This window comes from Triplophysa dalaica, chromosome 22 (genome assembly GCF_015846415.1).
Source record: "Triplophysa dalaica isolate WHDGS20190420 chromosome 22, ASM1584641v1, whole genome shotgun sequence".
Classification (NCBI taxonomy): domain Eukaryota; kingdom Metazoa; phylum Chordata; class Actinopteri; order Cypriniformes; family Nemacheilidae; genus Triplophysa; species Triplophysa dalaica.
The window spans coordinates 11,871,246-11,897,402 of record NC_079563.1 but is presented as its reverse complement, the minus strand read 5'-3'; the positions used below and the strand labels follow the sequence as shown (position 1 = coordinate 11,897,402).

At 37.5% G+C, this 26,157-nt stretch overlaps 1 protein-coding gene across 7 annotated transcripts; it reads right to left on the bottom strand.

Moving 5' to 3' along the window:
- Positions 1–83: 83 nt before the first annotated feature.
- Positions 84–24,314, bottom strand: ehbp1l1b (EH domain binding protein 1-like 1b). 7 transcript variants are annotated; one of them, XM_056736370.1, is made up of 30 exons: positions 23,758–24,314; positions 20,429–20,486; positions 19,772–19,867; positions 19,627–19,680; positions 19,144–19,325; positions 17,734–17,873; positions 17,362–17,436; positions 16,624–16,893; positions 16,257–16,409; positions 15,780–15,902; positions 14,473–14,793; positions 14,261–14,320; positions 13,985–14,120; positions 12,385–13,140; positions 11,208–11,624; positions 9,538–9,960; positions 8,954–9,334; positions 7,903–8,646; positions 6,005–7,306; positions 5,227–5,461; positions 4,983–5,155; positions 4,605–4,653; positions 3,977–4,513; positions 3,611–3,665; positions 2,934–2,983; positions 2,333–2,453; positions 2,090–2,189; positions 1,934–2,007; positions 1,733–1,847; positions 84–792 (listed from the first exon to the last, which is right to left on the bottom strand). In XM_056736370.1, the coding sequence occupies exons 1-30, from the start codon at positions 23,859–23,861 to the stop codon at positions 705–707; spliced, it is 7,392 nt and encodes a 2,463-aa protein (XP_056592348.1). In that variant the 5' UTR covers positions 23,862–24,314; the 3' UTR covers positions 84–704. The 7 variants fall into 7 exon arrangements, with proteins under 7 accessions (XP_056592348.1, XP_056592350.1, XP_056592349.1 ...); XM_056736372.1 differs by lacking the exon at positions 7,903–8,646 and having other exon boundaries at positions 23,758–24,313; XM_056736371.1 differs by lacking the exons at positions 16,624–16,893; positions 17,362–17,436.
- Between the last annotated feature and the right edge of the window lie 1,843 nt (positions 24,315–26,157).

Genomic DNA, 26,157 nt, shown 5'->3' with positions numbered 1-26,157 from the left:
CTTTAAGTAAACATTTCAGTAGTTATGTAGGTAAAATGTAAAGGTTTTTAATGCATAGAAAGAATATGTATACACACAATGCGTAAACACTTCAAACAGCCTCAATTTTATTGAATAAACATCCCATATCTTAAAATAGGAATGAATAACACTTTAAATATCAAAAGGACTACACAGAGACAAAATACCTTTTGTGTATCTATAAAACAACCCATAAATATTTTCATTCTTGTTAGTTTTGGATTTAAAACTAAAAATAAAGAACGGCTTTGCTATATAAAAAGCCCATTGTCATAAGGTATTACACCCTTAATAAAGGCACTGCAATGCAAAAAGGATATGAATACAATTATTTGGAGACACTGGACACCTAAGCAGATGTTGTCTGATAAACCACATCAGATAATACAATTTGCAGGTAATAGAATACAATGACCGACATAAACATTTAGACACAAAACTTTATATAAACTTTATAACAATCACAAAAAAAACTTCACTGATGATCGTCAATGATACAAGACACATGTTCATGAACGTGAAAGCCTTTCCCACGAAATCTTCAAGCAAAAAGTCTTGAAAAGTTAAAACAAGGCACACTAATATTCTGGTGTTTTTAAAGATTTAAAAGTCAAAAAGTAGTCCTCGGTGTGCAGTGTGTGAAGCAGTGAGCCACAGTTTTGTTATACATTCTAGTTTGTGCATTATTGAAGAACACACTTTTCCCTATTGCTGAATTTTCTCCTTCTTTCTTCTAGACCTCGTTCCAGTCTCTCGTCCTCCTCCACAGCCCTGCGCACAAACAAAGTAAAATTTGTGTCTGTGAGCCATTCACACTACAGGCCAAAAGTCTAAGGTCATTTGACAAATTTTTCATGATCTTAAAAACCTTTTGGTCCGAAGGCATTTGTCTCAATGTTTGAATTAGTTACAGTATGTGGAGAAAAATTGAAATACTGTCATCGTTTATCTATTCAATCTTCTGACTCTCCTTTTTACTGAAGAACACAAACGAAGATATTTTGAAGAATGTAACCCAAAATTTTTGGTACCCATTCTATTGTGTGGACACAAAACCAAAGCAAGTCAGTTGAACTGTCGTTGTTAGGTTAAAAAATTCTTTAAAATATCTTCTTTTGTGTTCTGCAGAAGAAAGAAAGTCATACAGGTCTGAAACAACGGTAAATGATGGCAGAATTATCCGTTTTGGGTGAACTATACAGCAATGACATTAAAGTAGGGGATAATGTATAGGCAGCCTGTTGTTATCTCAGAAATAAGCCCGACAGTGTGATCAGGACCTATTTCGGAATAACAGCCGACTGCTTGTACATTATACCGCTTATTACAGGGCTACTTGCCATATGAGAAAAAAAACTGGAAATGAAATGTACATTTGAAATCTTTTATTATCAATTTTTTACTGAATCCATACCTTCTGCAAAGAAAAGCCATTTATATTTGGTTTTAAGGCCAGTAATGACTTTTTAATGTAACGAACAGGCAATTTGGTTTAATAATTTGTAAATATAATGTAAAAAAAAAACCTGTCGAAATGATTTGCTATATACTGGATACCGTGTGTTATTAGTTTTGACCGGTAGTCATCTGGGAATAAACATCCTGCAAATGTCGCGACCGGCCAATCAGAATCAAGCATTCCAACGAGCCATGTAATAATGGCAGTTAACTCATTTATACAATGCACCACTACTGTTAAGGGCAGACTCACCCTCTTTCTTTGGCATCCATGTCTCTGACCAGCTCATCACGCTTATTGACAAGAGAAACCAGCTCTTGCAGCAATAACTGTTCTCTGTGCTGCTGGGCCTGTGTCTTCTGCCAGTCTGATGGATTAAAAATGAAATATAATGTAAGTGATGGTCTCAAATAAAGTGAAGAAAACTGACCAGGTTTGAAAGCTGCATCTCACCTTCGATAGCCATCATAGCTCTGAGCTCTCTGTTAAGCAGTTCAAATCTTCTTTCTAAATCCTGCTCTTCATACCTGCACAGAACACATTATACTGAATATCTCTTAAGTACCTTCATTTGTGGTAAATGTGACCAATAGCATCAAGGGAACATACAGCAGCTCCAGATGGTCTTGTCTTCTGATCAAAGCGTTCTTCTTGTTGACCAAAGTGAACCACTCCTGAATCAGATTCTCCTCTTCATCTTTATTACTTCCTGTTTAACAAATTACGTGATGCGTACAGGGTGAATATAATTTGTTAGTAAGACACAGGAGCAAAAATATACTGATTTATGATTCTCTTCTGACTCAAGAAGAGTTTAACATCTTCTCTGTCCTCTCATCATAATAGTCTTACCCGTCTCCATGAGTTTTCTGAGCCTCTTCTCTGCGATGGCAGCTCTGCTGTCTATGTGCTTCTGTTCTGTTTCCAGGGCTTGAAGTTCACTCAGTACATACTGATTTGTGTCCTGCAGGCGCTAGCCAGGAAGTACCACAGGAAGACGTAGATAAAACCAGACAAGAGAGCAACAGAGAAACAGAAAGAAAGAAAGAAAGAAAGAATGAATGAAAAGAAAGAAAGAAAGAAGAAAAGAGAAACAGACAAGACAGAAAAGATGTGATGTGGATGATAAGGGACAAGAGATGAAAAAGAATAGTGAAAGAGTGACATTGATAAAGACAAATAGAGATGAACGGGAAATAATTTATAAGACAAAGACAGACAAACAATGAAACACAAAGGAACAGAGAACAAAACAGGAAAAGGATATGCTTGATTTAGTGATGAGAACTAATCATGGGATGGTAAAAGCTCATGCATCAGAATTTGAGAGTATTGATGTGCCAACAGACATATTCATTTCAGTATTTCAAACTCAACTATTTTCTTTAATTATAGACCTAATATATTACAGTTTTGTCATTTTTAAACTGTAAAGTATTGAAGTCATACTGACCATTGTGTCTTTCTCTGCTGGTTTGCCATCCTTGGTTACTTCGTTGGGTTCTGCATTTTAAATTGGATTAGAGATAAGAGGAGTATAAAATAAAAGTGATTTTATACTAAAGACAGCGAGAAAGACTGTTTCAAAAAACAAAAATAATGTTTGTTGATACAGTTAGAAACATACAGCCACGGAAAAAGTTAAGAGACCATTGCGAAATTATTTTCAGCTTTTCTGAATTTACTATTTAGACATATGCATATTTTTGTTTAATTTTGTAAACTACTGATGTTCCTGCCATGTTTCAAATAAAAATATTGTTTTTATTTGCATTTATTTGCTAAATAAAAAGCAGGTAAAAAAAAGAGGCTTTGTATTTTTTCAGACCTCAAATACTGCAAAGAAAACAAGTTTGTATTCACTTTTAAGCAATACAACAGTAATATTAGTACATGTATATAGAAAGTAAAAAAAAAAATGTTAACGTGTATTTTTATCACAGTTTTGTGTGTTTTGTCATGCTTTTGTCAGTCTTTCACATTGCTGTTGGGTGACTTTATGTCACTACTGAGGTTTGATTATGTTGAAATTCAACAGAGACTGGACGGAATGGCCACAATACATAAGAAATGCTGATTAAACGAAAATTTGGATGGTCTCTTAATTTTCCGCAGTTATGTTAACATTACCATCACTTTCTCTTGCAGCTTTTGTTGCTTCATCTGTCGGTTCACCATCACCTATCTACAAGTAACAAAAATTATTATGAATCATTATGAACATTGAGGTGATCTAATGTCTAAGGTTAAGAAAAAATGAAAGTAAAGAATATAAAAGGTAGTAATATGATCACTGTCCATATAAATAATACCTAAACATCCTTAAAGCAAGTTAAATGAACTTTAAACCATGTAAGATAATATAACTTATGTTCTTTTTATAAAACATATAAAAATAGTTTTTCCTGTTGAACTCACAGCATTGTCAGTTTATGAATTTATACTTTTAACAGGACAAAAATAGATTCAAGAAATAGGCCAAACAATATATTTTACCTCTTTTGAATCAATCTCATCTAAGGATTCGCTCCTTAACCGTGAACGGCGCTTCTTGACCAGATCTGCGTCCCGTAGGTGCGCCAAGCCTTTAGAACCCGCCGCGGACCGAGGAGGGGCCACTGGAGTATCCCTCACTGATGCCTCCTTACTACTCTTCTCATCCATCCTTCCTGAACGCTTAGTGCGGGGTGGAGGAACAAGACCTCCGTTAGGTTTTGCAACAGTTTCTGTTTCATCCTCTCCATGCCGATCCCTGTTGTTACTCTCTCTAGACAGAGCTCCAGCCTGCAGCCTATCGGCACAGAATTTAGCTGCCACATGCGCATCAGGCCCATGGTTGGGTTCAGCCACCGCATAGCTGGATTGACTGTTGTTCTGTTCAATCTGCAGCACGCTCAGATCCTGCCCAGTGAAGTGTGTGCGGATTTGGCAAAGGTACGTCATGACGATCAATCGATCTGGGACGGAGAGGAGCACCATGTCCGAAGGCTCCAGGAGACGGGAGATTCCCAATGATGCAAAACCATCGAATGCCTAAAGGAGGTTCAGGATGCAGGCATGATTCATGTTCACACAACATCTAAGGAATAGCTTAAGTATTGTGAACTGATGAAACCCATCTTACTTTTTTGTTGTTTTGCTTTATGTTGTGAGGCTCTAATGCTTTAAAGTCACTGAAAAAAACAAAAAAAAATCAGATAAAGTTAATCTATAATTGCAATGTTTTATTCTTGTTCCAATAAATTTTGTAATAAAATGTTTAAATAGTTAAATGCTTAAATTATTTATATGCTAATACAAAGAAACACAAGAGAACATCTGCATTTGAGAGCTACTGTAATTTTTTGTAATTTTATATAATATTGTCACTTTCAACTGAATAAACTGAAAATCAATTAAAAATTAAAAATTTAGATCATTTAATGTCAGTTAAAAATGTATCATACTGGTTTATAGAAATCAGCATTAAATTATGGAAATTAAGACATGAATCAAATCTCACATTAGTTCAGGGTGGAAGTGATGCAGAATAGCACAGAACCCCATGCCGTTACGCCAGGAAGTGCTGAAGTTTGTAATTTTTATTCCTTTATAGTTCTTAGTGATCTCCTGACACCATTCCAACAAAGACAGACTGGAGGTCACCAGACCAGGACTTGGCAGTGGATTGGCAAACTATGTAATACAATAAAACAGATTAAAGCAAGTTACCATCTCTAAATGACAAAAACAAGAGACACACTTACTTCCCAAGCAAATCCTGCTGAACCATCTTTATTCGATTCATCTATTGCCTTTACTCCGGTGAGGTCCATCGGGACTGGAATTTTCTTTTTGATCCGCGTTGGAGCCACAAGTTTTTTGGGTGTTTCTACAGCGGTCTGGCCGTTCACATGCACGTGGTCTGGGCGCTTAGATGGAGTCTCGCTTTTAGCCTCTGGGGTTATAATATGGGATTCCTTTTTCTGAGGTGAATCAGATCTGTCAAGAGAATTAAAATATATACTGAGTAACAATTTCAGAGTTTTAATTATAAATATTCAGTTCATTATTGATTTGTTTGTTCCTCTTGATTATAAAAAAAGAAAGACAGAAAGAATTAAATTGTTCTGCTCCATCACACCCTTATTAATATAAAGACAAGCAATTATCAAATATACATATATGACATGTGTACCTAAATTTGTGGACACAAATGTGTACATTTTCAGGCAAACCTTTAATATTTTCCCATCAGGGCTTAAATTTAAACAACAAAATATGCAAAAATAAAGCTGAATTTGAAAACTTATATTACAAAAACATGATTTAAAAAATCCTATTTTTTCACTGTGTATTCTGAGTAATATAAATCAAACTGCAGTGGGTTGTTTTGATTAAGTAATTATAAATAAAAAACACAACCTACACTAATTGATAATAACTTGATAATAAGAACATGATAACACAATAAAAAACATATTTTTCTATGAGTTTGTTTTTGCAAATGAACTCTTAATTTCTTTACATGCCACTCAAACTTACAATTTATTTTGCATTGGAGATGGGCTCTCCTGTTCAATTTGAGTTTCTTCACTTTTATCAACACTTAATTCTGTCTCTTCCATTTTTTCAGGTTCACCTGTTGTTTCTGAGATTAAACTTTCAGTCTTCTGTTCTGTAGGCATAACATCTGCTGAATCTTGGCACTCCACTGTCATACATTCCAATGTTTCACTTTGTTCATGCTCATTTGATTGAACATTTGACAACAGATTGACAACATCTGTATCATTTGGTTCTTTTTGGCCATCCTCTGACCCAGCGTCTGGAGTCCTACAGATCTCAAGTAACACTGAGGAAGTCTGAGACTGAACGTTATCTGTCTTCTCATTGCATGTAACTGTGATCTGCTCTGAAGAAATCTCTTCATCTCCAGAGATCTCTGTCTTTTTACAAACGTCCTGATCTACATCTGCCAGTATCTCATGCTCGGTTGACTTAATGGTGGTCTTCAGTTGCAAAGGGGGAGAGGGAGGAAGGTCAAAGTCCGACTCGCAGGGTATCAAACGTTTTTTTGTACGATGAGCAGGAGCTGAAGGTGGAGGTTGTGGGGTGTCCTCTTCTGCCATTTCAACGAATTTTGCTAAAAGAGCGCTCTCCTCGGACGGATCGTCATCCTTTAGACAAGAACTTTCTGTTTCTTTAAAGACCTCCGTGGCTTTTGCTATCTCATGTTGTCTTTCAAATTTAGGAGAAGGGAGGGGCCACGGAACCACTGAGCTCCTTGGGGAAACGTCCTTTCCGGAAACAACAATCTCATCGATGTTTATATCTTCAGGTGTCTCCATGGCTGTTGCAAGAATGCTCTCTGAAGGAGCCATTGCCATGGCGATGACAGGAGAACTCTCCTTTTCCGTCTCATTTGTTTCAGTCTCGTTGTCTGCAACAGCGCCCTCAAACGGTGAGATGTTACTTTCCCTCGTCTCTTCTGTAACATCCTCGTATATCTCATCCGTGTTCACAGTTGCTGTCATTTTGGGTAAATGTAAAGGAGCTGTTCCCTTTTCAGTGCTTTGTGGAGCAACCGCATGCCTGTTAGCAGCTGTGGAAACAGTATCTTTATTTATATCATCAGGGCCGACTTCCTGCAAAGGCACTGGGGGTGCTGACTGCATACTCTTGTCTTTACAGAGCTTTACAACTTCGCTTGGGCTTTTGAAAGTTTGCATGGATATGATGTTTTGTTGTGGTTCAGTTGGCAAGGCAGTCTGAGGTGGTTTCGGTATTTGTATGCCTGTAAATTCTCTTGTTTGTGATATTGGAGATAATATGGGTTCCTGTAGTCTGTGAGAAATGAAACACCAGAAAATGATATCAAAATGTTGCACCACCTGCCATTTCAGCGTGCAAAATATTTCTGTAAAAATGCAATTACGCGAAAAAGAAATGACGAATCAGAAAGCACAATTGCGTTGCAGTTAGACCATACACACCATGTAACATTTTTGAATAATGCTTTTTTTGCAAGCCTGCAGCAGAAACTCCACAATACGGCAAAATTGCTGTTCAGTGCATTTAAAAAACAACAGAGAGTCCAAAATAAAAGAATCCAAAAGCGCAAGCATAGCGAATATACACGAAAACCAGCACAAGATCCCACTTTATATGCCTGGACAATATTTTAAACCCCATCTCCTACTGACCACACAACATAAAATTAATGCCGTTATGCTTTAACAAAACCCCATTATAGTGCATCGATTAAACACAAATTCATTTGCATCGAACACAAAGACAGCACAGCCCCGATCACAAAAAATTCCCCAAAACAACAATCTAATGCAACCAGAACACCTGACAGTCCACAAGGCAGTGCAATGCCAAAATCAATCATCAAATCAAAAGGAAGTTCAGACAGAAGTGATCTCCCCTACACTTACCCTCCATCCATATACAGCTCGGCAAGCCACACCGTCCCCAAGTCTTCCTGACCTACTTCGAATACCAGCTCCTCCTGTATAGCCTCCTCCAGTGCCAAAGGCATTAAATCTGCTGCTTTTGTCTTGCCAGAGTTCGTTTGGTCTCTGACAGTTTTACTGGGCGGACGCTCATCACACTTGTTTTTGTCTGGACTTTCATCTATTGCTATTTCCTTAAAGTCCACTTCTTTCAGCACAGGATCTATTTCCACATAAATAATGCTTTGGATATCTTCTTTAGAAGTTAAATTACCCTGTGTGGTTATGAGTTGATCTTCATCTTTCTCCACCTGTGATACCACATGTTCGTTTGCTTCAAATTCAAATTCAGTCTTCACTTCCTCCATCCGATGTTTGTCGTCTCCTAACGGTGTCAAGATATGGGATTGATTCATGTTGCTTCTCTTGCCCTCGGCATCAAAATCAACGTATTCTCCGCTTTGAGTTTCTCTGGCAGCAAGCTTCAGGCAGTCCACTAGGCTCATACCCAAAGGCTCTATTTCACTAATGTCTTGTATCGGTTCTGTATCTTGAATAAGATCTTCTTTTGAATCGCTGTCAGACGAACACTCTTTTGTGTCACAAAAGGGCTCAGGCGGAAGAATTTCCACCCCATTTTTAGCTAGATTGTCCACAAGTCCATCGTCTTGTACATCTGTTTCTGCTGAACTTGGTTGCTGAAGTATACAAGCCACGGTCTCATAACTAAAGGATGAGGACATTTGAATGACACAATTACATAATACCATGGGGAACAAATGATTTAAACCTGAAAATCACCAGCCAATAAGCAAGCTTTCCTAATTCAGTCATCTTGTTTCAAATAAGATGACAGTATACAATGGCATATTATAACAAAAGAACATCTATACAACATTGATGCACAGGCTTCCTTGTAAAAGCACAATAACTATCACCACAACACCTAAGAACAACCTGTCAGTGTTTTAAAAAACAGAAATTATAGCCATGCAAGAGCCGAGCAAAAGTCTCTGATCCACCCCACACTTACCCTTTGTACAGAACACCGAAAATCCCCCTAATAATGCCTCCAGAAACATCTTCCTGTTCGGAGACGCGTTCCTCTAAGTTAGTGTCGGTTCCTACGTCAAGCTCAAGTCCAAGTTCAGTCTCTTCCCCTAAAGCGGCACCTTCAGTCTCCAGACCAACATCTTCTGCTTTCTGTTCATCTTCAGTGGTCCAAACAGTCTCCCTGTCAGTTTGCAGCATCACCTCATCATTTGACTTTTCAATCACAGTGATCTTCTCTTCTTCAGTTGAAGGTTCTATTTCTCTGGTAACATCTTGATCTTGTTTGTGTTGTGAAATAGATGAGGCAGAACAATCTTCTGGTTCCTCTTGCTTGGTTTCTGATGTTTCCTGTTCAACTTGGCTGCCATAGACCAAAAAGTATAAGTCACAAACAATACTTTTTTCAGGCTTATCAAATAAATGGTCTCTCAGTTCTTATCCAACAATCATACATTGTGATCGTAGTATAAAAGTGGCAATATATGTATGGACAGTCCCATGCAAGTCCAGATAGTCCTCACTTCACACATCATGCAATGAGGTCAAAAAACCTCACCCACTTACCCCCCATCCAAGTTCCCTTTGTTTGGCATTGTCTTTGCAGTGCTAACATCTTCATCCTCTTCCAGTTTTGTCTTCTCCTCTAAAGTGACCCATAAGAGATTCTCTGTTTCAAATGTGCCTTGTGTCTTTAAATCCTTTGCGTCTGACCCAACGTCCAGAGGCGGGTTTGGGGTCAGTGGAGTAAGAGCCTCCAGATGCAGTGATGTCCTGTTGTCCTTAGGAGCAGGTGAGATCTCAGGCAGTTGAGGTCTCAAGCGGACCGCTACGCTGACTTTCACGTTAACCTCGTGTTTCTTCTCCTCAACAGTTTCAGTTGGTAGTGGTTTAAGATCAATGGAAGGCCTTGGCTGGGATATGGTATCTTCTAAAATGAGATCCGGTTGTCTTAACTCATCGTCGATTTGATTATCTGCTTTGTTTTCACTGTGAGGCAATGAAGAGGGTTATTCAAATATTTCGGCAGGTTTATCCTACCTTGTTTTAGTATTGATCAAACAAGAAGCCATGAACCCATATTCACTGTAATTTACCTGCCATTACTGTTAAACTTCTAAAATATATCAGACCTTACAAAATAAGTACACTTCAAGTTTATTTTATTGAGTATACTTATATCAATGTTCAAGTAGTATACTTTTAAGGGTTGTTTCAATACTTCTCGAGGTTAAATTAGCCCATTTTGTAATTTGTAAAAGTAGGCGTATACTCTTAAGTATGCTTTAAATGTAAAAGCAGTAAAGGAGAAGTACTCAACTAGTTTATGCTGTGTTCACACCAAACGCGAACTATCGAGTTCCTCGCTATTTATTACTCGCGGGAAAATCTTTATATTTTTGCGTGAGTTACGCGAGCTGACAAATATTTTCAACTTGCGCAGAAGACAGGGTTGAGGTGGGTTCATAGCAATATCGATTCGCGATATTGCTTCGCCTGCCGTGAGTTTGCATCTATTCGTGTTTTTGCATTGACTTTGCATGTAATTTACTTGTGCAAATCGCTTAATTCGTGTTTGGTGTGAACCCCCGATTACAACTTAATTTTTTTGCTTTGTACTGCAACTATTTTACTACTTCAATATTTGTATCACATTATTTAGTTACTTAAAGCCTGCTTTAAAGTATAGTAAACAATTTTCTTAGTAACCTACAATCTTAGTAAAAACTTCGAAATCAGTAGTTCTTATTCTGAAAGTATACTTGTAAATTGTATTTTATTTGTAGTGAACTTAACATGATACTTATAGTTTTGTACTTTTAGTTTATAGTATGTTAAACTACTACAATTAAAATACTTCGTTTTACTTTCAGGTATTGCTATGAAAAGATCAAGTACAAGTGTACGCCAAATATACTTTTAATGTTTTGTCATTAAAAGTTTATTAAACTTAAGTGTAATATTAAATATATGAGAAGTATATAAAAGGTAGATGTAAAGTAAACTTTCTTTTTTTTTTAATTAAAAATAAGTATACTAATAGCATATAATACTTCTTTACCTTGACCTTGCCTAACACAACCTCGCTCTCTTATTTAGAAAGATGAGTATTCAAAAAGAGACACAAGTATGAACATTTTCAAGGGCTTGACTGTGGGTGGACATTAGAGATTGTCCAGAACTGGTCAGTTGCATTTATATATCTGCCAAACTTCTCTTTCCCACACCTCACTTACCCTGCATCTAAATTCTTTGTTGAGGTCACTTCGGTTACATTTTCTTCTGTTGGACTTTCATGTGGTGTTTTGTGCTTGTATATTTCCTCATCTCTGGCTTGATTCTCCAGATCTTTCACATTGTCTTCCAAGGCACTCCAGATGGGAACCTCTGCTTGGGCAAGTGAGATGGACTCAGCACTCTTCGGTGTTAAAGCTGAACTGTCAGACTCATCTACCATCGGCTCTTCTTCTTCGGGTTCACTAGCTGGTGTAGATTGTTCTGAGGTACAGTTATTGAACTCCAGGTTTTGGAAATGAATTGAAGGATGTTGTTTAGAGAGATCTAAAACCAGAGGGGCAGTGTCCTTAATCTTGTTGGTGCTGGGTCCTTCAGATGCTGGAGGGACATCCTGAGTAAAATCCATTTCAGTTACACTGAGTGAAAAATAGGGAAGAGAAAAGTAGGAAAGAAAGCAATTGGTTATAGATGGAAAAAGAAATAAAAGTCAGAAATTAGGATTTAGCAGAATATCCCTTTAATGCTTTCATATAATAATTTTCTTGTATTTTTTGTTATTGTTAAAGGGATAGTTTACCTTAATATTTTTCCTTATTTATTCATCCCCATTTCATTCCAAACATGTATGGCTTTCTTTCCTCTTCAGAACACAAAAGAAGATATTTTGAAGAATGCTGGTACCCAGACAACACTTCTATTGCATAGACCCAAAATATCTTCTCTTGTGTTCATACAAAGGTGCTGAATGACAAGAAGAATAAATAAATAATGACAGGATTTTTATTTATGGATGAACTATCCTTTTAAGGGTTATATTTCATGCCTGTGTCTACTGGTCATCTGTAGATTTTACTTGCCTTGGGAAGACCTCATCCACTCAATATTTCCACATTCGATGACATTCATACAAACATTTCTGAAGAATGATGTAATTATAATTTTATATATCTGGATGCTGCTTATATTGAACAGTTATAATATGTTATCTATAAAAGAGTTTATGTTAATGTTCCTTGACCATAAAACTAAAAGTTGACGTGTGCAACTATTCATATTAGCTTCTCTGGGGAATAGATATGAGTTTATTGAGATAGGAAAATTAAAGAGGGTGACAGAGAAACAGCCACAGACAGTTAAAGATTGGCTGTGTGTGTCTGAAAACTGCTGCATACTCACTTTTCCTCTATGGCTAGAATTTTTTCAAGATTATCATTTTGGGATAAAGGGATTTCTTCCACCCACATGGATGCAGGGATTTCTTCCACCTGCTTCTTTTCCAATGGAGAACATTTCTCAACTTCAGGTTCTTGCTGTTGAGGCGCTGTGCTTGGTTGATGGGGATCAATGTTGGGGATATTTTGCTCTGTTGGAATAACCATAGTCGATGCAAAGTGTTTCATAATTTTATCCTCATCTGACTTGTTGAGGTACGCGCAAAGGAGATCATCCTCCACATTCTGTCCGGTTGTTTCCTGTTCAACTTCCCCTGCTGATTCTGCTTGTGCTTTTTCTTGGTGCTTTACTAAGTTATTATCAGTCATCGATGAGGTTTGAATGAGGCTGGTCTGCATGGGTAGTTCACTATCAAGACCAAGTTCTGCTTTAATGACTTGAATTTCTTTTGAAACTAGTGTTTCTTTCCCAAGATGCCTGTCAACTGTATCTTTAATGGGCTGAGAGGTTGTGAACACCGTATCAAAATCCTCCGCTTGGAAATCTGGCTCTTCCTCAGCCAGTGGGGGTTTCTCTGCAATAAACTCTTGCAGATTGTCCTCCCGATTATCTTTTGTATAAGTGGATTCCAAAGGCATCGACGTGGAGGGTATTGATGGAGTAAAGGATGGGTGTGGAGGTGGGACAGTCCCAATGTCAAGTTCCTCAGACGCTTCCAAAGTCTGTGCTTCAACTGATTGTTTGGCAACAGGCTCAAGACTGGGGGACAAAGATATTTGGTGTCAAAGGGGGAAAAATATGGGGCTTGGCCCACTTATGTGGTATTTGGTAGGGCTAATGCGGTCTTTCTTTAGAGAGCACTTATTGCATCACAGCGGCACAACAAACGGCATAGATGCAGGGTTGCGATGGTGAGGGAAAGCAATGGCGAGATTAAAAATCTGCACTGTGGACTGATTGCTGCTGTTGTCTTTAACAACCATTGAAAGGTCATGCATCTTCCCCTATTGTCATCTTTCAGGAACACACTAACTCTATGCTTATCATGTAGATTTCAGCTTTCTAATAAACATTTGCAAAAGCAAAACAATGCAAAAGCACTCAAGCAGGGAAGGGTATAATTTGATTACATATTTTAGTATTATATTATATATTAACATTGTCACACAGCCAACATTTTAGAGCACGTTCACTTAAACAATTATAAAAGATCCATGCAACCACTATTACAGAAAACTGGCATTTAAAGGGATAGTTCACCCCAAAATGACAATTCTGTCATCATTTACTCACCATGAAGAACGTTAGTAACCGAACATCGGCAGTAGCCTTTGACTTTCATTAGTTTTGAGTCTGTACAATAGGACTGTATGGGTACCACTGTTATTCGGTTACCAACATTCTTCAAAACATTATTTTGTGTTCTGCAGAAGAGAGAAAGTCATGTAGATTTGAAATGAGTTAATGATGACGGAATTTTCATATCAGGGTAAACAATCCCTTCAACTTGGGGCCACATGAAGCATCACATTAACACCTTTAAAAATCATAAAAGCTTTTCCACACTTAATAGTAAAAAAAACATGGTCTAACATGCGCTCACCTTCTGACAGCTCTGGTTGGCTCCGCCCCCGGGCCATGAGGTTGTTGATTAGCAAGGCTAATGCTGCAGACGGTTCGAGGTGACCGATGCTCCTCCATGCTGGGCTCAGAGTTCTTTGGTCCTTCAGTGATTAATTCTGTGGAACATTATAAGTAATGTAAATCTGAATAATTTAGAAAAATTAATTATTCTCAAGCGATGAAACAACTTAATTAGGACATGTTTGGGTCATTTACATCATTAAGAACAAAAATGGAGAATAACAGACATACTTACCCAGAAGAAATGGATTTGTTTGATCCTCCTCTGTAAGTGTATTGAGCTCCCTGGGTAACTCTGTGTACAAAAAATCAAACACAAAACACAATTTAAGAAGCTATTTTAAATCACACTTTCTGTCTTTTTTCAACGATTAACGATTATTTCTAGCCAATAGTGCCAACTTTTATTACTGCATAATTTTCAGCCGGCAGTAAGCTGTTTGGTACCTGGGAGAGCAGGAGAAGGCGGAAGTGAACAGAAGGGGGAAGCTGTGAGGGAATCTGAAGCTTGCAGGTCAACAGCAGGGGTGCAAGATGACAGAATAACTGGGGTAGAAGAAGCAGGTAGAGATTTGCTGATGAGGTAAGAAAGGAGGGCAGAAGAGGAAGAAGATGACTTGTTGAGCGATTTAGTGGGGCTGGAGGTTCCGCACAGAGCTTCAAGATCTGGTGTGCTTAGCAATGGAACAGTGGTCACAGGTTCATTAAGAGCGCCACAGAATGGAGCAGGTGAAGCACCCGTCTTCTGTTCATTTAGCTGACCAGATACTGAAAGAGAAAGGAAGAAAATACAGACCGACGTATAAGAAGCAAAGTTTAGAATAAGAGTTAAGGAATCATATCCTTGCTGTCAGACTGAAACCTCAGTCTCAGACTGAAATCTCCAAAACTGCCACAAAAAGGAAATTAAAAATCACTGTGTCGTTTTATTAAACACGATGTTGTCAAAGTTGAAAAGCAATATTTAATACATTTTTATTGGTATGAATATATCTACCCCAACAGACCAATGGAGCTTTTTCACGGTTATAGTTGTCATAGTTGGGTAACCTTCTATAGAGGTGAATGGGAGACTACCACAATTTATTTATTCTAATTAGCTCAAATAGAAAAAAAAAACTCACTACTTTCAACAACAACAAAAAGTCTGATGACGGCAGTCAAAACAGAGAATGTTGTCGAAATTTCTGGTGATTTCCATAGACGCTGCATAAGAAACAACCTTGCATAAGCGTAATTTTTTTTTTGTAATTTGTTACAAATGTAATATAGTACAAGGTATAGTGTTTTAAACGTACATACATTTATTTTAAAATGAAAATATAAAAAACTTTGGGGGATTTACGATGCTGATGACCGTCGAATGCATTATCACAGGCTTGTGAATAAGGTTCATAGCCATGATTTATGAAATAAATAAAAATCACGAAAAATTTAGATTTAAATATGTTTTATCGCTGCTGTACTTAGGAAACTGTCTATCTACGTTTCTTGTGTTTTTTATTTCTTGCCATAAAGCATTATAATTAGTCTCCCTTTGTGTTTATCACTGGGTTTTCTAAATATCTATACACTAAAAACTACAAAAAATGCTTGTCGACTTTGACAACACAGTATTTAATCATTTAAAAAGCAAAGTATTTTTTTTTCCATTTCCTGAAAAACGGTGAATTTGGACATCTGTGGTCTCAGAAGGACAGCAACGATATGCCTACTGATTCTGCTGTTTACGAGCAAACATTCTTTCCCAATACCTGGCACTGTTCCAGTAGCAGGACAAAGGAAAGAGGTTTGTTCGAGGCAGGCAACAGGAGTGGGGGACACGGGTCGGGCCATATGGACAATCTTAGGCTTAAATAAATGGCTGCGAGAAGAATCTGAGACGGAAATACAATGAAAAGAGGATGCAGATCATGTAAAAGAAGAAGATTAGTCAGAAATGCATGAAAAGTGAGAGCAAGAGAGAGAGAGAGAGAGAGAGAGATGAGAGAGAGAGAGAGAGCGAGAGAGAGAGAGAGAGAGAGAGAGAGAGAGAGAGAGGCTTGGAGGAAATAGATCTATATTATATAAATTCTCCAAAAGCCATGTTAAAGTTGTCTTTAGAATAAAAGCAGGCTACACAAATTACGTGTATGATTTCCATCCCTACAAGAATGAAAACGTTAATCTTCAGATAATTAAACTCAAAGTTTGAAACACATATACAATAATATTTTACACAAGCCCTGTACCTATTAGGACCACAGTGGGGGGAGAGGAAGAGCGAGAGAGAAAGGGATCAGAAGGAGAAGCCAGAGGGAGTGTGAGCAGAGGACAGTCAGAGGTCACGGGACCCTCCAAGGGGTCTTCGGAACCTGAGAGTCTTCTTGGAAAAGACACCGGAGCTGAATATAACACAGACATGAAAGACAGAGAAACATTACACTTGCGCAATACATGTTCACGTTTTGTTGAGAAATACATAGATACACAGACACACTTTTATGATAAAGGATTGTGACTATGTCAACAAAACGCTTTGGTAGGAATGCTGACTAGCCACCAAAAGTACAGCAACTTGATGACCACCACTGATTTAATAACGTCAATCTGTGGTACCTGAGCCAGGGGAGGGATGGAAGATTTTGGGCAGAGCTGGTGGGAACAAAGCGGAAGCATTATGGTCTGTGTGGGATTCAGGTGGGGCCTGTGGCTGGGCAGGGGGCGGTGGAGGTGGCGGTCTGGAGAGAGCGGGTGATGGCGCAGTGCGGGGAATGGATGGGCTGGGCGGGGTGGGTAATGGTGGGCGTGATGGTAGGTCGGGGTTACAGACAGTGGCAGACACTGGTCTTGAGAGGATACCAGCAGCAGTCCTCTCCTTACCACTGACTGAAGTTGAAGATGAGATAGAAAGAGAAAGTGAAATAATGAAAAGCAAATTCAGGGAAGAGAAAGGTATAATGAAAAGTGCTGTGAAATATTATGGGTAAATAGCTTCTCATGTTATTGTAAACCTAGTATTTTATATACAAAGGAAAAATTGCATTCAAATTTCAGTTGAGAAGATGTTGAGTAAATAAAGAAATCTTTTTTTTAACTACAGAATTTATTTTAATATTAAGGCAAAATAATTCAGTAAAATTCAAGATGAAAATCAAAGCAATGAAATGCTAAGGATAAATGTGACCACATCATATCAGAATCCAAATAAAATCCATTTACATAAAAAAAATGTATACGTTCGATTTGATAGATTTAGATTAGGACGTCAAGATGACTGATGACTGACATGATGTAAGGAAGAAAAGAGACAGTGAAGGGCAAAGAAATGCTAAAAGCATATGTAAATATAAGTACCTATTGTTGAAGGGCTCTTTAAAGATGCAGATCTTTTATCTTGGGAACGTGTTGACCGAAGGAGAGGGTGAGATGCTAACAGTGAGAAACAGAGAAGGGGAAGTTCTAGGATGTGAGGAAGTATGTGGTTAAGGTTACTATGGTTAAAACAAAACATTAGTAGTGATTCATGCAAGGTCTGGGTAAAAGAGTATACAACAGGAATGTAAGGATATAGAAAACAGACTATGGAAAATGAATATATGCATTTGCTTAAACACATTTGGGTATTTTTTTTGGTGTTGAAAAGACTGAAACTGTTTCATCATTGCATACAATACAGACTTTTGGACCCCCATATGTATGTATACGTATATGTTTCCCTAGTAGTACCTTGAACTGCAGTATTTAAATGCATGCCAGTACTACTTCTTTTATCCTCTTCTTCATCACTCTCGTTAAAGTCATCTAGGTTTCCGATATCTGTTGGTTTTACACTCATCAAGCTGGCGAGACTTTGCATGTCCTCGTCCCTGCCAAAAAAAAATGATCAGAAAAAGAAGAAGTGTGAAAAGTTATAGCTTACTTGTGTCAGTTTTAGTCTTTTGTATTTTCACTTTTTGCATAAAGTCTGGTTTACAAGGACACCGGATTTTTGGACTGGAAGCAAAAAACTATTGCATGCATGCATAAATATTTAATATTCTTATTTTCATTCCATTTTCATCCCCTGTTTAATCCTTTCATGGTATTAATGTTTTTGTTACTCAGCCAATGTTTGCAGATCTAGAGGACCCACAGCATTACTGTGGTTTTAAATTAACAGAGCCACAGTGCAACACAGACATACTGTATGTACAGATAATATACATAACTATGTCTTCAGAGGTGTATAAAGACCTTACATAATAAAGTGTTATGTTTTTGATTCCTTAGAATGAGCTATTTCTATCTACATATACCATGGGTCCCCATACATGGAATTCGCCAAGTTGTTTCTACAGGAGCCCTAAACGGACAAGATGCTCTACAGAGTGCCTTTCATAAGAACTTTTTTTATTGGGCAAGAACTGAAAACATGAAATGCGTGCTGTGTCAGCTGCCGTAATGCTTAGAAAGGGAAGGGTTGGAGTGAGCCGTTGGTTGCAATTCCCAACCTCACCGCTAGATGTTGCTAAAATCTACATTGCTCCTTGAAATCACATTAACATATATATATGATGAAAATTATTATCTTAAATAAATGAGGTGAAAAAACGATTAATTGCATAATTTTCTTAGTTAACACTTTAAACAGGTCACACCACAAAAGGGTTAACTTTGATAAATTACCTAGGCGTTAAGGATGAAACACCTAATACTTCATGTGAAGAAAGCTCAAAGGTTCAGTGCGTTTACAAGCTTTTTCTGAGATAACAGCAAACCTTACAGCCTCCAATTAATTTGAGAATTCGCTGGATTGTTTTGGAAAATTCTGCTCTGCTTTTGACATGAAGCCCAACCCAAATGTATAATGGGCAGGCAGCCACTTTACTTTCTGGGATCAAACTTGCTCCAAATATTTGTGAAAGGTGTCAAGCAATGAGTATCCTTATATGAAAAATAATCTTAAAATATGCATACGGTTTTCTAAAACATAATTGCTACGGTATCATCTCACATTATTAAACCCCATTATGGAACATTGCATGCTGAAACAAAACAGCGCTCTGCTTTCAAAGCAACTGTTTGTGAGAATGATGTCATCAGCTTATAAGGGTCAGCTTCATGAGGATGAGGTCAACAGCTGTGAAAAAAACTCACGTAGCTTTGCCCTCCTTAAGAAATACGCAGGATAAGGAGAGCTTTAGCGTGACCTCCACCACCTTGACTGACAGAGGCTTCATTTTGAGCGTGAGGTCTGTCTGTGAGTGTGTTAAACTGGCAAATTTCTTCATGTTCAAATCAACCGATGCCAGAACTTTCCGACTACCCTTTGCAGTCTCCTGTTGAACACCAGAGAAGAGTGTTATGCTATTACTTGCTATTATTTTCTCTTTTTATTCACAAGTAGTAAGTTATTTGAAATGAGAATATTTACATTTTCATTACATTTATTCATTTGGCAGATGCTTATCCGAAGGGACTTACAAGTAGGAGAGCATTTAAACATATATCTGTATACGTGTAAAGGTTCAATATCCATAATGAAAAATGCAACTTTCTAAATTAATATTTAAAGAGCTTCACTACATCTAATCTTAATTCTAAAATATCTTAATCTCTAGATATGATAGTGGCACTCACATTTTCAATAACAAATGTCCAGTCTTTGTCTTCAAACTCATCTGCATGTGGGTCCTGTGAACATTTTCTTTTAGCGATCTTGCCGTATCAACAAGAATTAAAAATAAGCATAAAACCCATTATTCATTTGCAATAAGTGTCTTACCCTGAAGAGTGTGACAGTAATGTCTACATTCTCAGGTACAGGCCACACAACCATTCCTCTGTATGGATTCTTAATACCCGGCTGCCATGCATGAAGCTGTTAAAAAAGAAAGGACATACAGTCATAATAATCTCTGTCGCAAAACATTGTTATAAATCATTTCAAGGCGCATTTTATTGTTCTGACAAAAGCTTATAGTTAACCTTTTTTTTTCGAAAATTCTGAAATTATTTACTCACCCTTCAAACCTGTATGACTTTCTTTCTTCCGCAGAACACAAAAGATATTTTGAAGAATGTTGGTAACCGAAAAGCACTGACACCCATTCGCTGCTATTGTATAGACACAAAACGCAATGCAAATGAATGGGTGCCAGTTACCAAAATTCTTCATAATATCTAATTTTGTGGTCCACAGAAGAAAGAAGGTCATACAGGTTTAAAATGACATGAAAGTGACTAATTGATGACAGATTTTTTATGTTTGGACATTCCCTTTAATTACTGATTACTGAATTCAGTCCAGTCTAGTCATAGATGGACTAAATTACAAATGCTTTTGTTATTGCTTTAAAATCTGGGTCTAGACTTATTTTCTGTCTATAAACACAATGTTTGAACGAAAGAATTTATTGATTAAAATAGATTGTCTCGGTACCTTGGAGCAAATGCGTCTGTTCCTTCTTGTCCATACCACTCTCAGCTTGTCTGGCTGCCTGAAAAATAATAATAGTTAACAGACTGAGTGGCTGGTAACAAATGTTGTTTTTAACACTGGCTCAATGACAAAGACATAAAATATATTTCTAATGTGTCCCTAAACTATTAGAATACCTCAAAGTGAATATATGACTTGCACCTTACTATCTGAAAATACCCACAATTTGTTGAGAGTCTGTGTGCGTGCCTAAAAGCTGCAGGCAGTGTAACAGATCTTGTGATCTTGACTTTCACTGTCTCCCTAAGGCTGAGAATCAATAAATACTGCCAGCTAAAAGAAAAAAAATTAAGAGACCATTTCAAAATCACTTTTCTGATTTTAAAATTTACTAGGTAGTGTATGTGTTTTGGAAAATTGCCATTTATGTTTCATTCTGTGAACTTCTAACAATATTTCAATAGGTCAAAATAACTGAAAAGATGATTTGTATTTTTTAGACCTCAAATACCTCAAATATGAACTTAAGCAATACAACAGTAATATTTGTACATGTATTTAGGAAAAGTTTAAAATATTCTTTATGCCATAAACTTGATTATTATAACAGTTTTCATGTGTATTGTCAGCCTTTCACATTGCTGTTAGATGACTTTACGTCACTCCTGATGTTTGATTTTGTTGAAATTCAACAGACACTGGACTGGAATCTAGATCTGCTGATTAAATTAAAACTGAAAGGGTCTCTTAATTGTCCCAGGGCTGTAAATTATTTGTTGTTGTTTATACCACAAACATGTCTCTAAAACAGTGGTTCTCAAACTGAGGGCCCGAAGATGGATCTGGGGGTCACAGATTTTGTGGCATTTTATGAAATATAGAAATGTATCATAGATTTTATTCTATCAAACATAAAAAAATAAGACCATCAACCAAACGAATTGATGTTCCAACATTATATAAGTGAACATGTTTTTGGTTTAGTTAAAATTCTAAATTTAAGATTATAAGCCTTTATTTGGGGGGCCGCAAAGCATTGCATTCTACACCAAGGGGGCCTTACAACAAAAAGTTTGAGAACCAATGCTCTAAAATGAGGTTGGAACATTATAATGACAGCAAACAAGCGCAAATCAACTTATCGAGCTTTAAAATAAAATATATGGAAATCGTCTTCAACACTACGTGTGCACTACACATCTATATCATACTTCTGCTTTTGGCTAAATAAACATGCCCTTTGGTAATTCATTTTCATAAATGAGCTCATTGTACATATTTAAGCGTAGTTCAGCCATCAACGGCAACGCTGCTTGTTTTAAGAATTGGAGGAAACTAAGAAAGGTCAAATGATCGACCTGACTCACAACATAACACAGAGGGTGTTGGCCTCTGATCTGTAAACCACAGGGCCTTACTGGTGTTTATAAACATCTGTTCCTCTTTAATCACCGGAGCTTATATTTTAGGAAGTTTGGGTTCTATTAAGTATACAGAACATACCACAATGATTTTCATTTAATGCAAGAGAAAGTAAAAAGACTTTATATCCACCGAGATGTCAATCTCCTATTTCACAGAACAGCTGGATCTGATCTGATGCACAAAGAGAAGCGAGACCCAGCTTTTACTCAGGTTACAGCTACTAATAGCAACAGGTCAGAATAGTCCAACCAGATAAATTAGGAGGGCGCATTTGGGTAGATCAGGCATGGTGTAAAAATAGATATGGTTTAGTTCTGTCATTTGTTCTCATATTTCTTTCATTTTTGATTCGTGTGACTTTGAAGGAATGCAAATTACATAGAAACACATGTACACAGATACGGTACATAAACAATGCCTAAGCAGACATTTCCAAATATTACCCCATCAGAAAACAATGCAGTGTCATACTTCAGCTGTTCAATATCTGTTGCTCACACCCTCTGCAGCTGATTCGTAATGTCAATAGACTTTGACCCACTAGCAGTCAAAGAACATTATAATGAATCACAGCTGTAGCAAAATTCATCCCGTGAGTTTCTGATACGAGATCAGACTTGTTTACAACAAAACATACTAACGTCTGTAGTTGTCTTCTCTACTTTGAACTGTATTCCTTCTCTTTATAAGGGTTTCTAAAGAACATTTCTCAATACTTAAATCCACATGTTTAGGACAGCAAAAATGAAAGATACTTCCCTTTTAATGTTGCAACAAAGCAGAATGTAGGACATTGCCCATCAGCTGAGTGTTACTGTAGATAACAACAATTATAATGATATGCTTGTGGTTTACTATTAACCAAATGTGAACTTTAAATAACAGTACACTTACATATTTTTTAATATTAAACCATTCAATTGTATAATAAAGAATCTACTGAGGATCCTTTTCTGAATTGCAGCGACATAGATCATTTTGGGCAGCAAAAACACGCATATGATTCATTCATGCCTCATATCACACATATCAATCTGAGATATGGTTTAGCAGTTAAAGGCAGAAATTACTCTGTGATTAACTTCGTCCAAGATGCAGATGACAAGTTATTGCATAACTGAAGACTGCCTTGTTTTCCAAGCTATGACATGCTCAGACAATTTTGCCAATAGTAAATATCGCCAAAACTCCCAAGAACACCAAGTCGAACCAGTTCTTTGTGATTACGTGATTTTCTTTGGCTCTAAATGTGAACTGAGCATATTTTTCCCACCATTAAAACACTTCTTTTAATCCAATCAGACTGAATCCCGTTGATCTTCCTCTCATTCGCACAGACAATAAACACAAGTCAGTGATGAATGCATAGACAACTCTTGATACACTTCCTAATCTGTCAACACCAGTGTTTTGTTAAAGACACAAGATAACACAGAGGGAACTGAAATAATCAAATCATTTATGTATCCGGAATGAAGCATGCGTTGAAGCACTCATAATACAGTTTATAAACAGGCTGAACGTGGATAATAACACAGACGCTACTATCTTATAAGTCATGCTGTCAGGTGAATAAACAATGATACAGTAGCATTGGCATGGGGTGTTGCGTTCACTTTAGGTTCGCTTAGGTGAGCATGATGTTCATCATATCTTAGTGTTGACAGCGCGCGTGATAGACGCGGAAGTGGAAGCGTGTGCGTGCGAACGCACTTCAATGTATTTCCGACACATTCAGAACGTGACATTTATGCGTTTAATTCTCAAACACGTCAAAGAAACGCGATTAAATGAAGTAATATACACTGCATCCGCATAGTCGTGTTTCATACAGAAGAACCGCCCTTCAGTGGCACTGCGTATTTGGGAAACAAGCGCTATAACGAAAGGAAATCCCAACTTACCATTTCTTCGTACATTCCACAACAAGTTCTTGATACGACGCCACGAACTGAAATTTGGTGGCTTTTTTGCCAACTCTTTGCAATCTTTTCCACACTGAAGTCATTCTTCTGTAGAGAACGCAGTATCCGCGAATGAAGTCGAGCGCATGGAAATGACAGTATTGTCGTACAGTCCCGTCACTTGACAAAAGTACAAAAGTAAAAACGCCTCAGATGTCTTTTCAGATTTCAGATCGGTTTGGGGTGAGGTACGAGCAGCCCTCGTGCGGCTTCAGCACCACCGAACTGTCGCCATCTAGTAAGGACCATTTACGGAAACTACTGCATCACGTTACACACTAGATGAGAACAGTCTCTCTATGCATTGCAATAAGTTTCCTTGGTCTAAAATAATATATGATTAAATAACTAAATGTATCCCATTGACGTCTTGTGTCCGTATTACAAAGCAGCTGTTGGAAAATGTGATTATAGTCCTGATGCCAGTGAGTAAAGTAGTATCTCATTCGCTTGCTGTTGCAGTTTCATCATTCAGTTTGTCATGCAGGATGAGTGTAGGCACGTAAGTGGGAAGGGTTATGCTAACACGTGTGATGCAGCAATATGCAAAACCCTCCCGATTGCCTTCAGGTACTGATGGCAGGCAAATAAGCATTTTGTATCATTATGTATGATGATGCATGTATAAATTACAAAAGTAATAAATGCATTTTTATCAGTCATGCTGAACTAAAGCAGCAATGTGGGGCTATGGAGTCCTTGATCACATGGATATTTTTAGTAGAGACTGGCAGGGGGATTTTTCAGGGATCTATTTTGGATGGCTAGGAGTGAGGGATAAATAGACAGAGGCAGCTGAAGGGATGGACAGAGCGGTGCTGTTTGTGTGGGTTATGGGGGGAGGACAAATTATGGCTCAACTTATGACCTAGAATCCAAATCGGTGACCCCCCTAGTCATATCCATGTGACACTAACTCTCTTCCTGTCCGATGAGTCTCTATATCATTACTTTCCGAATACTCTCATTGTTAACAGTGTTTCTAGACAATCCATGCATTATACTTTGTAGTGCATTTCAACACTGACGAAATCAAAACAGGCGATAAACTAACCATCAGTGGTTAGTTTGGAATATGGGTTTCGTGTAATGTGAGGTACTACTTCATAGGTGAAGTAGACCTATGTCAGCAGAGGAAGATTTGTGGTCATGAGTCTGAGTTTCCAAATCAGACCCCTCCTTCTTCCCTAAACATCACAGGCTGAGTTTGTATCCGGGAAAGACATGAGCTCATGTAATTTGGCTTACTCACCACGTGGAACAAGTAAGGCCTCGTACTTATAATGATGTGCCACACCAACATGAAAGACAAACAAGCAAAGAAAATAAACAAACAAGGGTCTTTTAAAAATAAACATGGCAGTCTCTCACACACTTCATGATTCAGATCCAAAACAGGCGTCAGAGATGCGCTGTCTACAAATTCTGATAAATCCAATTTGTAATGATAGTCATGGCTTTTAAACATATCTGGTGATGTTAATGGACTCCAGAGAAGACTGAATCGGTATTCAAGAAAACGTTAGAAACATTATACAATGCATCTGTATGTCAACTGTTTAGCTGGCAAACACTATCATAATATTTACACCTAAAATATTTAGATGAGGTAGAAAAGTGCATATCTTTCATGTTAATGTGACTGAAAAGGTAACAATTTATGACCTTCAGAGATGAACTTTAACAGACATGTTGGGAGCTGCGTCATATCTAACAATATCTTGTGCATCTGTGTTTTTATTTATAGAAGCATGGGAGAGATTTCTAGAGGAATGCCACATCCCTCACCCTGCTATCAGACCACGCAGTCATACCAAATATGCACAGTTTATCACTGTGTGAGAAATGCTTGCCCTGAAGAGATAAATTGGAAAATACACGGGTGTGTTTCAGTAAATCAACAAAAAGATTTTGACATGGTAGTCTGAAGCATTTGTTGAGCTTTGTCTGGTTTATTGCTTTTGTTACGAATGCTGTGTGCTGACAGGTACAAAGGAACACAAATGCTATCATAACATCTGGTGGAACGTGAGCATAATTTAGGTTGTAAACTCGAATGGAGCTAAATGTTCTTATGGACTTAATAATCTTCTCGTAACATCGTGACCTTTTGTCTACCTGCAAAAAATGTTGAAGAAATGTTTAATAATTGTTTGCTTTTTCTTTGACAAAGAGCAGCTGTAGACATTGGGTATTCATCTCCCTGAATAGCTGAGATCTGAGTTTAGAAGTTGGTGTTCACTCACCTGCTCAGCGTCAAACAAAATAAATATCTGAGACACATTTATAACCGAATTTGTGGTATTTTCTAAAACAAACAGCGATATGGCCCTTAAAATA